The sequence below is a fragment of the Psammomys obesus genome, unplaced genomic scaffold (genome assembly GCF_907164565.1).
Source record: "Psammomys obesus unplaced genomic scaffold, mPsaObe1.curated_primary_1811, whole genome shotgun sequence".
In the NCBI taxonomy this organism is placed as follows: domain Eukaryota; kingdom Metazoa; phylum Chordata; class Mammalia; order Rodentia; family Muridae; genus Psammomys; species Psammomys obesus.
Genome location: NW_026590062.1, coordinates 11,649,125 through 11,663,694, shown reverse-complemented (window position 1 = coordinate 11,663,694; position 14,570 = coordinate 11,649,125). Strand labels below are relative to the sequence as shown.

General features: G+C 48.6%; 2 protein-coding genes across 4 annotated transcripts in view; one reads left to right on the top strand and one right to left on the bottom strand.

Moving 5' to 3' along the window:
- Tmem120b (transmembrane protein 120B) overlaps positions 1–8,604 on the bottom strand; it is a 39,779-nt gene extending 31,175 nt beyond the window's left edge. For all 3 annotated transcript variants that reach the window (XM_055605750.1, XM_055605751.1, XM_055605752.1), the window contains exon 1: positions 8,424–8,604. In XM_055605750.1, the coding sequence (XP_055461725.1) occupies positions 8,424–8,492 (69 nt within the window). In that variant the 5' untranslated portion in view covers positions 8,493–8,604. The remainder of the gene's footprint in view (positions 1–8,423) is intronic.
- On the top strand, positions 8,491–10,997 carry LOC129675881 (60S acidic ribosomal protein P2-like). The gene is made up of 3 exons (XM_055606017.1): positions 8,491–8,528; positions 9,207–9,310; positions 10,612–10,997. Exons 1-3 carry the CDS (start codon positions 8,491–8,493, stop codon positions 10,977–10,979), a joined length of 510 nt encoding a protein of 169 aa, XP_055461992.1. The 3' UTR covers positions 10,980–10,997.
- The last annotated feature ends 3,573 nt before the right edge of the window (positions 10,998–14,570 follow it).

The window sequence follows — 14,570 nt, the reverse complement described above, 5'->3', positions numbered from 1 at the left end:
ACATACATACATACATACATACATACATACATACATACATACATACATGCAAGCAAGCAAGCAGGCAAAACACTCATGTACATTAAATAGATGAACCTAAAAATAGTTGTTAAAAATAAAATTACAAAGCCTGGTGCAGTTGTACACTCTTGTAATCCCAGCACTCTGGGAGACTGAGGCAGGTGGATCTTTGTGAGTTTGAGTCCCGCCTGGTCTACAAAGTAAGTCGAGGACAAGGCTATGCAGAGAAACCCTGTCTCAAATAACCCCTCCCATACACAAAATGCAATTATAGATTTAGCAACCACCTTCCACCCTCAATGAGAACTATGCTGTCAGTGTTAGTACTGGAATTCTTATAGGAGGAAGCAGGGGGATTAGGAATTTAAGGTCATTCTTGGTTATATATCAAGTTTCAAGATGTACTAGGCTATGTGAGATCCTGTCCCCCAAACAAAAACCACCTGCAGTGCACAGGGAATTGAGAGGTTTCACATCCTTCCTAGATGGGACACACAGAGGAGACTCACTTTAGCTGGTTATTTTGTCCCTCATTCCTATCCCAGATCTCAGATCTGCTTGGTTTTCTTTGACCCCCCCCCCCCCATGCATTGTCCACCCTGGGCTCCCCTGCTCTGTTCCCTCATTGGCCTGGGTCAATGGGCCTGAGCAAGAGGACTAGCGGACGGGAGAAAAGAGAAGCTGGGATGCTGCTTCCTCCTGCTTCAAAGCATCCTTCAACTAGGACTGCTCCCGACTGCAGCTCCAGCGAGGTTAGGCAGAGCCTTCCTAACCTTCTCCCTTTTTTACAGTTCAAACTAGACTTGAGTTCTAAGGGAGAGGGAGGCTTTACTTAAACTATACACACCTGGAAGCCAACCCTCCCCCCCTTTTAAACCACCGATTGATAAATATATATTTATATAATATTTGTTTTGTTTTTGTCTTTCAAGACAGGGTTTCCCTCTGTAGTCCTGGCTGTCCTCGAACTCACTCTGTAGACCAGGCTAGCCTCAAACTCACAGGGATCCACCTGCCCCTGCCTCCTGAGTGCTGCAATTAAAGGTGTGTGCCACCACCACCCGGCAAACACTGCTATTCTTAACAGACTTGTTTGCTTTTTTTGGTACTTGTGTTTTTGAGGCAGAGTCTCCCATAGCCCAGGCTAGCTAACACAGCTGGGGATGACCTTGAACTCCTGACTCCTGCTTCCACTTCCCAAGTGCTGGGATTTCAGGAATGTGCTACCACACCAAGCTGAATTAGAGTTCCGCCACCCCTTTCGAGTCTTTTACTTGAGCTACCACACACACTCTATGAAACAACACAGCGTATTGTTTTGAAGGCTTTTAGCTCTATTATAAATGCCATTTTTGGGGGGTCTAGGAGACAGCAGTATGACGACATGGCTCAGTAATCAAGGTGCCTGTCACCAATCCTGATAACCTCAATTCCCAGAGCACACGTGGTAGAAGGGGGAAACCTACTCTCAAGCAGACCCCACGATAAATAAAATTAACAAAACAACAACAAAATATAGACAAGATTGCATTTGGATTAAAAGGTTAAAAAAAAAAAGCAAGCTAGCTCTGTGACCCAGGGTGTCCCTAGCATCTTTCTTTCCTGCCTAATCGCCACCTGCCACACGTAGAAGACACAAACAAGCGAGTTTCCTACGGAGGCGCAAATCCTGGGCCATCCTCCGAGGGCCCAGGCTCCACCCCAGTGGGAAGGTGAGGCTAAAGACTCCAAGTCCCAACAGATGTGAAACATCTGGAAACGCCTTCTTAACGCAACAACGAAACCCAAGATCCAGAACGGAGTCAGCCGATGACTCTCCCGGCACCTACAGGCACTCTGGCCCAGAGGCACTGGAAGTTGGTGGTAATCCAGCAGGCCGCAACAGAGCCAGGGCCACACCAGATCACCTTTATAGCTGTGCCACTAGCTGGCAGGAAACTTCGTACAGCTTCTTGTCCAAGAGAGCATCCCCAAGTAGACTTTCTGGTGCTGACTACCCCTTAGGAGGACCTGTCACCATGGAAACACAACCAAACATGGCAGGTTCCCTCCACCTCAAGCATGTCATTCCCATACAGGAGGAATGTTCTGAGTCATGTGCCAGGGTTGACAGGTGATGTCTGCCACAGGAAAAGGAGGAGGATGGCTCACATGGATGCTCAGCAAGGGAGGCAGGGTAACGGTTAAGCGACTGCATCCTTGCAGTCAGTCAGGCTGCGTTCAGATCTGTGCCTCCACTTACTAGCTGAGTTATGTAATTGCTCTTGCCTGGGTATCCTCAGCTGGGGAAAGGCTAAAAGGTGAGGGTCATGCAAAACAGTCCCAGGCTCTGCTGCCAAGATATGACATCATCAAAAAGAATGGCAGGTTACCCAGGATCTGACATTTCACTGTTTCCCTTGATATTTTTAATTACCCGTATTGGGGGGAGGGCTGCCAGAGTTTGAGAATAACAGATAAAGGTAATTTCTTTAGCTAAAACAAGCAATCATCCCTTTCTCTCTTTTGGGTTTGTTTTTGTTTTTTTTTTTGTTTTGTTTTGTTTGTGTGTGTGTGTGTGTGCTTTGTTTTTTACTTTTATTCTTTTGGTTTTCCTCCGTGGGAATTGTACCTCTTCTTATTCCACTCCAGAGTCACATATATGTCCAGTGACTAGCTAGTTGGTACAGCAGCTGGCTGAATATGAGCCAAGCGCTCACTCTTGGTCACACACTCTCTCTCTTCCTCTCCCTCTCTCTCTTTGAAACTGGGTCCAGAGAGGTGGCACTGAACTTACGACCCCCCTGCCTCAGCCTCGAGTGCAGGGATTTTAAATGTGTGCCGCCACACCTAGCCTTGGCTACCTTCATCAGGGAGGAAGGGGGACGGGCAATGAAACTGAAGAGAGGGGGCCAGGGGTGACACTGACTAACCTAAATTGAGCTCCTGGATCCAAACTTGCTTAAAGTCATTTCAGCTGGACTTCCCAAGTCAGGAGTCCATGAACTCCCTTTTTGGCTTAAAGCCAGTAGAACTGGGTTCCATCACTGAGAGTTATAACTAAGTTTGGACAAGGAAGAAGAAACTTCCACACAAATGAAAAGGAACTCAGCAAATTTAAAGCTTTTCTTCTAGGGGCCAGCGAGAGGGCTGAGGGAAGAAAGACTTGCACAGAGCCTGACCCCCTAAATTCAACCCATGTGGTGTAAAGAGCTGACTCCTGAGAGTTGTCCCCTGACCTCCAGACAACTGCCACAACACTCACGCTCTTCACACAGGCATAGACACACGCACAAGAAATAAAACACAAAACTTTTCTTCTAGAGCTGAGGAGTCTCAAGACACTTTGGAGCCCACATCAGTCAAACAACAGACCTAAGTTCATATCTATTTATTTACCTTTTTCCTTTTTTGGTTTTTCAAGACAGGGTTTCTCTGTGTAGCTGCCCGGGACTTGCTTGTAGACCAGGCTAGCCTTGAACTCACAGAGATCTACCTGCTTCTGCCTCCCAAGTGCTGGGATTAAACTCCTGTATCTCCAGGCCCTGCCCTCTAGATGCTTTTCAAGTTCCTCAGCTTTGCTCTCCTGGAGGGAGCTGTTGTCTGGATTAAACAGGATATCCACGTATCACTTACTTGGCTTATAGCACAGGGTGAAACTACTGTTAAGTCTTAGTCAAGCCTGGAGTGGTGGTTTACTGAAGGCCAGATACTAGACAGCGACAGAGCAAGGACCTGAGCCCAGGAATCCCAACTCCCCAGCCAGCACTCTTTCTACTTTACCTACTTCAAAAGTGAGAGGTTCCCAGGGCAACCAAATAAAAGAGCAACCAGGGCCAATAAAAGAACTCTCCCTGTGAATCTGCCTTGTGCAGTGGTTAAGAGTGCAGACTTAGGCATAGTGCCTTTAACCCCAGCACTCAGAAGGCAGAGACAGGAGAATCTGTGAGTTTGAGGCCAGCCTGATTTCTCTAGAGAGTCCTATGGCTACACAGAGAGACCTTGCCAGAGAGAGAGAGAGAAGGTAGAGGAGGAGGGGAGGGAGGAAAGGAGGGAGGGAGAGAGGGGAGGTGGGAAGGAAGGAAGGAAGGAAGGAAGGAAGGAAGGAAGGAAGGAAGGAAGGAAGGAAGGAAGGAAACAGACTCTAGGGCCAGCCAGAGCTTGGCAGGGATGCCACCAAGCGTGATGACCTGAATTTGATCCTAGGACCTTAAAGGGAGACAGAAAGACTCAAGTCTCACAAGCTGTCCTCTGACCTCTACGCATCTGCTGTGGGACCCACACACATGCACACATACAAATAAACATACGTTTCTATAACCAAATGAGGGCAAGGTGTGGAGGGATGTTTCAGCTATTAATAGTATTTGCTACTCTTCCAGGGGACACAAGTTCAGGTCCTAGTCTCCATGCTGGGCAGATCACAACTCTAGTTCCAGAAGCTCCAACACCCTCTCCTGGACTTGATGAACGCCTGTGCTCACATGTGCACACACATAAATTTGCATAATTATGTATAAATATTTGTGGGGGGGGCATACATTGGTACAGTCTATGTTCAAATCTGACACTAGCACCCCAAGCAACTGACTTAACTTTAGGCTCTATTTCATGGCTCGTTATTTGGGGGTTTTGGGGTTTTTTTGGAGGGGGGATCGAGACAGGGTTTTTCTGTGTAGCCCTGGCTGTCCTGGACTTGGTTTTCAGACCAGGCTGGCCTCGCACTCACAGAGATCCTCCTGCCTCTGCCTCCTGAGTGCTGGGATTACCAGCGTGTGCCACCAGGCCCGGCTATCTCATGGGGTCTCAGTGAGATAACACTGACTTTGTTTCTAGGCTCACACCCTTGTTTTTATTTTTTGTGGTGCTGGAAGCAGAGGCATGCTATTCCGTTGGCAGGAAAAACTCTAACTCTTTACAACAGTATACAAGGCCCCAGTGATCCCTGAGCTAGGCTTTGAAACGGGCTGCTTCCTGTGCTGGGGAGGATGGGGTCAGGTTTCCAGTGACCAAAGGCAGGAACTGATCATTAAATCGGCCCGAGTATCTTCGAATGACCTTCTGTGATCACAATCCAGGCCAGGGGGCCAGGTACACACTGATCTCCGATTGCTGTTCAGCTCATGAGCACGGGCAAAACTTCAGCTGCCTACACGCCAAGTCCTCGTGGAGACAGCTTGCCCCAGAGCCCAGCAAGGTCCAGGAAAGGTAAATCACAGTCCAAGAAAGCAGGTTCTTTCCGAAGAAGACTCAGGCACTGCGCTAGGGCTTTTTGTGGGTGGAGGGGGATTCCAAAGACCTTCTAAATGTTCCAGGGTCTGAGACACAGGCTTCCTCTTTCTTCATTCCAAAAAGGGAAGGGGCAGGAAAACACAGACGAAGCCTGTCTCTCCAGAAATGGAGAGGTGAGAGATGTAAAGTTGAAACCCACAATCCCAGATTCTTAGGCAGCTGTAGGAAAACTGGCTAATCAGGATTTCCTGATGACAAAATGAAAAGTCCCTCCTATTGTAAAATTTTCCAACTGCCGTCAAACCCCACACATACACCACACGCGTGTGCAGTCAGACACACACAGCTAGAGAGCTACACCACCTCCTTGTTTCCCCACAAATGTCTCATCAGAACCTCTGTCCAACATATATACACAACATACACTCAGGACTTGGACACTTTTTCTCCCAAGAGGTCCGAATTCCTGTGTGTGCAAAAAAACAGGCCGACTCTAGACATCTCCAGAATAAAATCTAGCACTAACTTTCCCAGCTAGAACAACTGGCATGTCCAAGCTTCAAGACAAGTTTACTTGTCTTGGAATAAGAGCGAGGCGTGCTGGCGCAGGCCTTTAATCCCAGCAGAAGCAGATGGATCTAAGTTCGAGGCCAGCCTGGACAAAAGCAAACCTAGGACGGCCAGGGCTGTTTATACAGAGAGAACCGTAGATGGGCCTCTTTCCAGGCAGTGGTGGTTACACACGCCTTTAAATCCCAGCACCCGGAGGGCAGAAGCAAGCTGATCTCTATGAGTTTGAGCCCAGCCTAGTTTACACAGCCAGTCAGGGCTACAGTGAGACACTGTCTCAAAAGCAAAAAACGTTTAATGGTATAACTCCAGTTCTTGGGCTCGAACACCTTTTTGTCTTCTGACCTCCACAGGTACCCACACATTCGTGGCACACACACACAGAGACACATGAATAAAACTAATAAGTAAATAAATAAATGGGCTGGAAAGATAGCTTAGTGGTTACCGGCACTGGCTACTCTTGAAAAGAACGTGGGTTTGGATCCCAGAACCCACACGTTGGCTCACAACCCTCTGTAACTCCAGTTCCAGGAGATCTGAGGGACATTCTCCTCTGACTTCCTCTGGTACCAGGCACGAATGTGGTGCATAGAGATACATGTGGGCAAAATACCCATACACATAAATAAAAACAATAAACCTTTAAATATTTAAGTATATTTATACCTTTATATATATATACATATGTGTGTATGTATATATAGAGAGAGAAAGAGAGATTTTTTTTTTCCAAGATAGCCATGTCTGTCCTAGACTCACTTTGTAGACCAGTCAGGCCTTGAACTCACAGAGATCCACCTGCCTCTGTCTCCAGAGCGCTGGGATTAAAGGCATGCACCACCACAGCTGAGATGGTGCTTTTGCTTCAGTCTATGACCTTGACTCCCAGGAAGCCATTTACTATGGAGTCAGACCCAGCAGCTGCCCATCAAGCCCACCCCAGTTGCGTTCCTCTTCCAAAGGGAAGATGTGGTCTGTTCAGGTTGTCCTGTTCCGAGGATCACGGTCAGAGACTTCAACACCTTTACCCCACGGGTCCTTCTATGTCCCTGGCTGCTCACCACCAGACCACGAAATCCAGATCAACCCTATTTCCTCTTGTCCCTGACCACCGCACCATCTGACAAATCCTGACATCTTTCTGTCCAAGCTGGAACATAACAAATCAAAGGGCTCCTTTGCAACATGTGCCTGCCAAGACCTGCTACCTAATTGTTGTTAATTGCATTAATTGCATGGTTCTTTAGTATTAGGCTCCTCCTCCTCATATTTTTAAAGACAAGCCAAAAGGAAGGGGCTATGAACTAAAGCCCCACACAGGAAACCTCTTCTCACACTCACAACTCTCAGACCACTGGCTCTGTGGCTGAGCATGGCCTCACAGCGCGGTGGAACAAATAGTTAAGAATGGGCTGCATCTTCAACCGGAGGGCGGAACCAAAAGAGAACTCTCAGGGACCCAGAGCCTAGATCTGAAAGAGAAGGCACCAACCCATCCTTGTGACCTGGAAGGGAGACGGTGCTGGGTACCATAGTCTTTGCACATGCCTTCCTGCCCAGGCTCGGCAGCATCCTGCTCAACAGCAGGATCTACAGCCTCACTCCAGAAAGACCCATCACAGACCGGCCCGTGACAATATCCTCCTCCGCACATAGAAGGAGGGCAGGTCAACAGAAAGCTATGGCGACAGGGGAGCTGATGAGGTATCTATGGAGGGGAGGAAGGTTGGGAGGATTCCAAGCAATGCAGGGGCATGAGAGGGAACCATGCGCTGTTCCTCTTCACATCCTCCAAGGTTTCCTGAGTCTCCAGTCCCCAAAGTATAGAGCTGAGGCCTCTCTGGACCTAGAAGGAAGGACTCTCCTGATAGAACCTGGTGACAATGCCATTCTCTCAAGAGCCTGTTCTCACAACAACCTTCAACCCACCAGGTGGAAAGCTGAGCCAAAAGGGTTAGGGTTGGGTGCAGCCCTCTCTCACTGGGTGAGGCTGCCAGCTGTCAGAACCGACAGATGCCTGCCATCCACAATGCCAAACGCAGCTTGCAGCAGCCTACAAGAATAACCACATCAGAGCCCCCAAAGACGGGGCTATGACTGGGGTCGCCGACACTTAAGAGCTGATGAAGGGGTCAAGGTGAAAGTTCAACTATGAACATCCCTCAAAAGGCAGCTGCAGGAGAGGGCTGCCCCGCCAGCACAGAGAGAGAAGTTGAGCTGCCAACCGCAGCTGGAGAGTAGCAGGGTTGGCGGAGACCCCCCCTACATGGGGGCTGGTCCGGTGTCCTTTGAGTGTCACTGTCCCCTCATGAGCACACCTGGAACTTGTCCCCGGGGGCCAGAGACCAACTTTCTGCATCGAAGGGGAAGCGTGGAGCAGAGAGCGGGTGAGAGGGCGGGAGAATGGGGGCTTCGAACGGGGGCCCCACGAGGCTGAGGAGCCGAAGCGCTGGAAGATGGGAAGGGGCTGCGCCAGGCCACCCACCGGCCCATCGGACGCACAGCCTGCGCCATCCCCTGGGTCCTTTCGCCCCACCTCCGGCCCTGGGGTGGCTAGACGGGGAAAGGCACCGCACCGCAGGTAGCAAGAGTTGCGGGACCAGGTGGCCCGGTCCTACCTGCAGCTCCTGAAATTCTCCCTCCAGCTCATGCCACTCGCGCTCGCAACGCTCCAGCTGGCCGGACATGGTGCAATGGTACAAGGCGGCGGCGGCTCCCGCAGCGTGACCCGGCCGGCCACCAGCACCCCACGCCCGCCCGCTCACTAGCCGCCTCCCGAGCCAACAGCTGTTCCTGCGCAGCCGGAGCCACGCGCGCACCTGACGTCACGGGCCCCGCCCCGGCGCCGGCCCCACCCCTCGCCCGAGGGCGGGGCCCGCGTGTGCGCATGCGCCTCCCCGGCCCCGGCCGCGTGGACCGCGCAACTTTTCTGTCTCCTCTCTTGCGTATAGTACGTTTCTCCCCAGAGTGGGTGGAGGGCTCATCCGTCCGCTGCGTTTACGGCTTATGTTCCTTGGGTTGTGTTTGGGGGGGAGTGAGGTGGAAAACACTGCGGGGGGGGGGGGCGAAAGGCACTTCACGCACCCCTTCATGGTTCTTGATCTAGGCCGAAGCCAATGCCCTGGGATGCCAGAGTTGTCAGTGACCATGTAGTAAGGTCAAGGGCGGTGTGGGAAAATGCAGATTTGACTCACTCACGTTGGCATTGGTATTTATTGTAACCGACACAGCTTAGATTCCTGTCCTCTAAGACACCGGGTGACTCGTGACGGCTGCTGCTGCCACTCAAAAGACACAGCCACCTCCAAGTTTATTGACTATGGTTTCCTCCCTTTCCCTGCGAAGTCCGACAAGGCCTGCACCAGCCTGTCACACCTTCCATCTCACTGCCCTGGCTCCAGCCATTGTTCCCATCCCGACTTGGCATTCTTCCCTGGGATCTTCCTGCGGCGGCTCCTTGCTCAACCTGGGAGCCTGAATCAGATGATACCTGCAGCTGGGTGTGGTATTGCACACCCGCCTTGACAACGTCGTAAGGCCCGTCTCGAGAAACAAAATAAAATGAAATATCAAATGATGCCTGTGGGAGCTGGGTAAAGGTTCGGTAGCTGAAGGGTGCGTTCTGTAGGCGGAGCTTGGGCGGCACGCTCCTTGCTCCTTTCATTGCAGGGGAGGCAGAAGATCAGCCTGGTCTCCGTAGCGAGTTCTGGGCCAGCTACACAGTAAGACCCTGGAAGGTTAATTAATTACTTAAAATAATCATCATAAAAAAGACACCTTAGTTTCATAGGGCTGCAGTAACTCCACGTGGGTGGCCTAAACAACAGAATGCACTTATCTCCGTTCTAGCAGCTACAAATGGAAAACAAAGCAACCTCATGCCTCCGGAGACCCCGGGGCAGTCTTCCCTCACAGCCCAGCAGCTCATGGCAGTGGTTGCCAACCCTAGGTTTCCTTGGCTTTCAGCTGCATTACTCCACTCTCTGACCTTTTTTGCAATGTCTTTTTAAGTGTCTTGATTTATGGCTTCCTTTGTTCAGTTACTATAGAAACTTCATCAAACTGTTAACACATTGGAACACGGACTTCGAGGCACCGAATCTGTGTTCCTGTACCGTGGGCATTCATGTTTGGCTCCAGGATAAATGATCTCACTTTAAAAACAAAACACTTACTTCACTCTCCTTCGGCTGTGTATCTGCACCGTGTGCATGACTGACAGTCAAGGGCACCAGAAGAGGGGGTAGCACGTAGGACCCCTTAGAACTGGAACAGATCATGACCCACCCTGTGGGTGCTAAGAGCCAAATGCTGGTCCTCTGCAAGAGCAGCAAGCCCCCTTAACGGCTAATCCACCTCTTCAGCACAGAATAAACTCTTAGCCACTTGAGGTGTGAGCTGTTTCTGTGTGGACAACATCTTACACTAATATAACCTTATTGTAACTAATCACATTTGCAAATACCGTGTTTCCATGTGAAGTCATATAGTAACGGGTGGGATATTGGCACATCAACACTGTGTTAGGAACGACTCTCCAGAAATAGCCAGAGAGCAGGCATGAGAGGATGGCTCAACAGTGAAGAACCGCCTGCTCTTCCGGGAAACCCCGGTTCAATTCCCAGCATTTACCTGGCAGCTAACAACCATCTGTAACTCTAGCTCCAGGAGGTCTGTTGCCCTCTTCTGAATCTTTAGGCACCAGACAGACATAGAGGCAAATACTCATAAACGTAAAATACATTTTAAATTAAGAATAAAGTCAAGCCTTTCGCAGCTCGACGCCACCGAGATTGCACTCATGAGGCCTGTCTGCCACTGCCGACATTCGTTACGTCGCCTCTTACTTGCTGGCCGCCCTCGGGGGCAACTCCTCTCCTAGTGCCAAAGACATCAAGAAGATCCTAGACAGCGTGGGCATCGAGGCGGAAGATGACCGGCTCAACAAGGCCATCAGTGAGCTGAATGGAGAAAACATTGAGGATGTGATTGCTCAGGGTGTTGGCAAGCTTGCCAGTGTGCCTGCTGGTGGGGCTGTGTCTGTTTCTGCTGCCCCTGGCTCTGCAGCATCTGCTGCTGGTTCTGCCCCTGCAGCAGCAGAGGAGAAGAAAGACGAGAAGAAGGAGGAGTCTGAGGAGTCAGATGATGACATGGGATTTGGCTTGTTTGATTAAATTCCTGCTCCCCTGGGAAAAAAAAAAAAAAAAAAAAAAAAAAAAAAAAAAAAAAAAAAAAACAACAAAAAAAAAAAAAAAAAAAAAAAAAAAAAAAACCCTTCTACAAATCTTGAAAAAAAAAAAAAAGAATAAAGTCACAATCGGGCAGTATTGGCACACACCTTTAATCGTAGCATTCTGGAGGCAGAGGTAAGTGGGTCTCTGTGAGTCTGAGACCAGCTAGATCTATAAGGCGAGTTCCAGGACAGCCAGAGATTCACAGAGAAAGTCTGTCTCGAAAAACCTAAAAAGAAATTAAAAGTCAGAAAGCCACACCTTGTCTCAGCTGCTTATGTACTATCTGCTATTTCCTTCATGTAAGTTGCATTTTCTCAAGTGTTTTTTTGTTTGTTTGTTTTTGTTTTGTTGTTTTGTTTTTTCTGGCTGAATGTACGTTTCTCTCCAGGGGTAAGCCGTCTCTATAAGACGGCAAAGAACTTGTCTTTTTTTTCACTGTCATTAGATCCCAAGAGCTTAGAGAATAGCTGACTCTGAACAAATATTTGCTGAATGCCTACAAGGAATGAATAATAGAATCATCTACTGTGGAAGCTCACAATGTTTGGGGTTCCCAGAACATTCACTCCAAGAACTCAGGGAAAACCCATATAAGCACAAAGGAACATACTTACAGTTTTTAGGGAGTGAAAGAGAATTGTGACATTGGCTCATGTAGCCCAGGCTAGCCTCAAACTTGCATGACTTTGAACTCCTGATCCTCCTACCTCCACCTCCTACTCTGATTACAAGCATGCTCTAGTGTTTGTGTACCTATTTCATCTGGCTTGGACTGAGACTTCTAAGACATTTACAGACCTCAGGAAGCTCCTGAAACTTACAAGACTCACAAGACTGCTCCTCCTCAGCATTACAGAACAGCAACAGCTGCTGGAAGAGGAGGCTTTCCATGCAGCCTAACTGCCTGCCAGTCTTGCAAGAGTGCCATGAATGCATGAGTCTTTACCTGGGAAGGGATGGACCTTTCAGAGATTCAGCTGCCTCTGATGTCATCTATACTCTCTTAAGTAACTTCTCTCCCATACTCCTGTGAATAGCCTCAGTAAATTCACTGCTTCGCCAAGCTAGACTTTGGTGGAATCCTTTTCTTTGGTCTGTCTGTCCTTGTGCTCTACCTGGGATGAATAGAGGTTTGGTCATGTCTCTCAGGAAAAATCACACAGCATGATACCACACAACGGGCTCCTAACATACAACTCAGTTTTCTGGTGTTTTTTTTTGATGCAGAATCTCCAGGCTAGCCTAGACCACCTACATATCCAGGCTCGCCTTGAACTCATTGTCATCTTCCTACTTTAGCCTCTTGAGTGCCAGGCCGAGACACCACAACCAACTCTAATTTCGATTTATTAAAGATGTGTTTATCGGTGTTGAGCCTGTGTTTGCTGTACACCACATGTGCACAGCAGCCACAGAGGCCGGAAGAGGGTGATGAGGGAACTGGAGTTTTCAGATGGTTGTGAGCCCAGTGTGTGTGCGGAATTGAACCTGGGTCCAATGAATGAATGGCCAGCATAGGTGCATATGTTTGAATTCTTGGTCTCCTGTTGTGGAGCTGTCTGGGAAGGATTAGGAGGTGTGGCCTTGCTGGGGGTGGCTTTGAGGGTTCAAAAGCCTACGACACTCCCATTTAGCTTGCTCTCTCTCTGTCTCTGTGTCCTCTCTGTCTGTCCCACCCCCACCCCCACCTGCCTCATTCTTCTAAAATAGATATGAGCCAAGCAGTCCTGAGGAGACTTAACAAGCTATGGGCAGATGGCAAGGGTGGAGAACTCCCCCTTTCTTCGAACTAGGGGAAGGGGATGGGGGGAAGAGGGAGGGAGAGTGGGACTGGGAAGAGTTGAGGGAGGGGACTTCAGTTGGGATATATAATGAATAAATTGTGAAGAAAACATTTGAAATTGAAAAGATTTAGATGTAGGAGAAATAACAACATGGCGAAATATTTTTTAAAAATAGACATGAGCTCCCAGGTTCTTCTCCAGGGTCACACCTGTCTACCTGCTGCTCCACCTCCTGCCATGATGGTGAAAACGCTAATCCTCTGGAACCATGGACCCCAAATTAAATTCTTCCTTTCTTCCTTTTTTGTCTTGTCTTGTTGTTGTTGTTTTGAGACAGGGTTTCTCTGTGTAGCCCTGGTTGTCCTGGACTCACTTTGTAGACCAAGCTGGCCTCTAATTCACAGCACTCTGCTGCCTCTGCCTCCCAGAGTGCTGGGATCACAGGTGTGCGCCGCACATCCAGCACACATCCGGCAAAACTCTTTAAGTTGCTTTGGTCATGATGTTTTGAAACAGCAATATAAAAGCAACTAATCTCTTAAAAACTGAGGTATCCCTCCAACCCCTATTTTTATTTTTAATTATGAGGAAGCATATGTCTGTGTGTGGGTTTGTGTACATGAGTGCTGTTGCCCAGAGAGGCGGGAAGAGGGTGTTGTTACCTCCTCTGGATTGTTAATTGGTTGTTAGTCATCATGTGGTAGCCGGGAGCTGAATCCAGATCCTCTGAAGGACCAACAAGTGCTTTTCACCACTGAGCCAGCCCCATCGACACTTTGTTTTTTAAAGATTCATTTTATTTTCATTTGTGTGTGTGTGTGTGTGTGTGTGTGTGTGTGTGTGCATTAGTGTGGGAGGGTACCTGAGGAGACCAGAGGGGAGAGTTGGATCCGTTGGAGCTGGAGTTTCGAATGGACCAGCTCAGGTGCTGGAATCCAGACTCGAGCACTCATGCTGTGCATAGCAACTGCTCTTAACTAATGAGCCGTCTCTCTACCCCAATTTCAATTTTTACATATGTTACATACATATAGCTATCTTTTAAACATTTGTTTTTATTATTTTCTTTTAGGTTTTAGCTTTTTTTGTTGTAGCTGGTGTTGCTTTTGAGACAGAGTCTCTCCAACTCCCAGAGACCTGACTCCCAAGTGCTGGGAGTAAAGGTCTCCATTTTAGATAGGTTTCAATTCTTACTTGAAACCAGAAGAGGAATGTACTCTATGTGAGATGTGCATTCATGACCCATTTTGAATTCAGGTTCTCATCCCTGATTCCTAACCTGGTGTACTATGAGTAAATGAGAGTTCCCTAAAACTCAGTGGGGAGCTGGGAGCAAATTCAGCAATCATTGATTGCGGTGCAAGTGAGTGTGGGTCCCTTCCCTGGGGGAAGGAAGGCACTCAAGGACGTGAAGATCCTTGGGGTTTGTTGGTTTGTTTGTTTGTTTTGTTTCTCCTTCAGAGAAATACTTTCCATAGCCTAACACTCTGGAAGTGAAAAGTTGAAAAAGAGAGCTAGAAATCATGGCACAACCCTGTAATCCCAGCACTCAGGGAGGCAGAGGCAGGTAGATCTCTGTGAGTTTGAGGTCAGCCTGGACTACAAGGCAAGTCCAGCACAGCCAGAACTACACAGAGAAACCCTGTGTGGAAAAAACAAATGCAAAAAAAAAAAAAAAAGAAAAGAAAAGAAAGGAAAGAAAGAGAAAGAAAGAAAGAAAGAGAGAGAGAGAGAGAGAGAGAGAGAG

Excerpts from the sequence above, each read along its gene's own strand:
- LOC129675881 (XM_055606017.1), top strand. The coding sequence starts at position 8,491 with ATGGTGCAATGGTACAAGGCGGCGGCGGCTCCCGCAGC. Across the intron at positions 8,529-9,206 it reads GCGGCGGCGGCTCCCGCAGC|CCATTGTTCCCATCCCGACT; the intron begins GTGACCCGGCCG and ends CCCTGGCTCCAG. Across the intron at positions 9,311-10,611 it reads GATACCTGCAGCTGGGTGTG|GCCTGTCTGCCACTGCCGAC; the intron begins GTATTGCACACC and ends TGCACTCATGAG.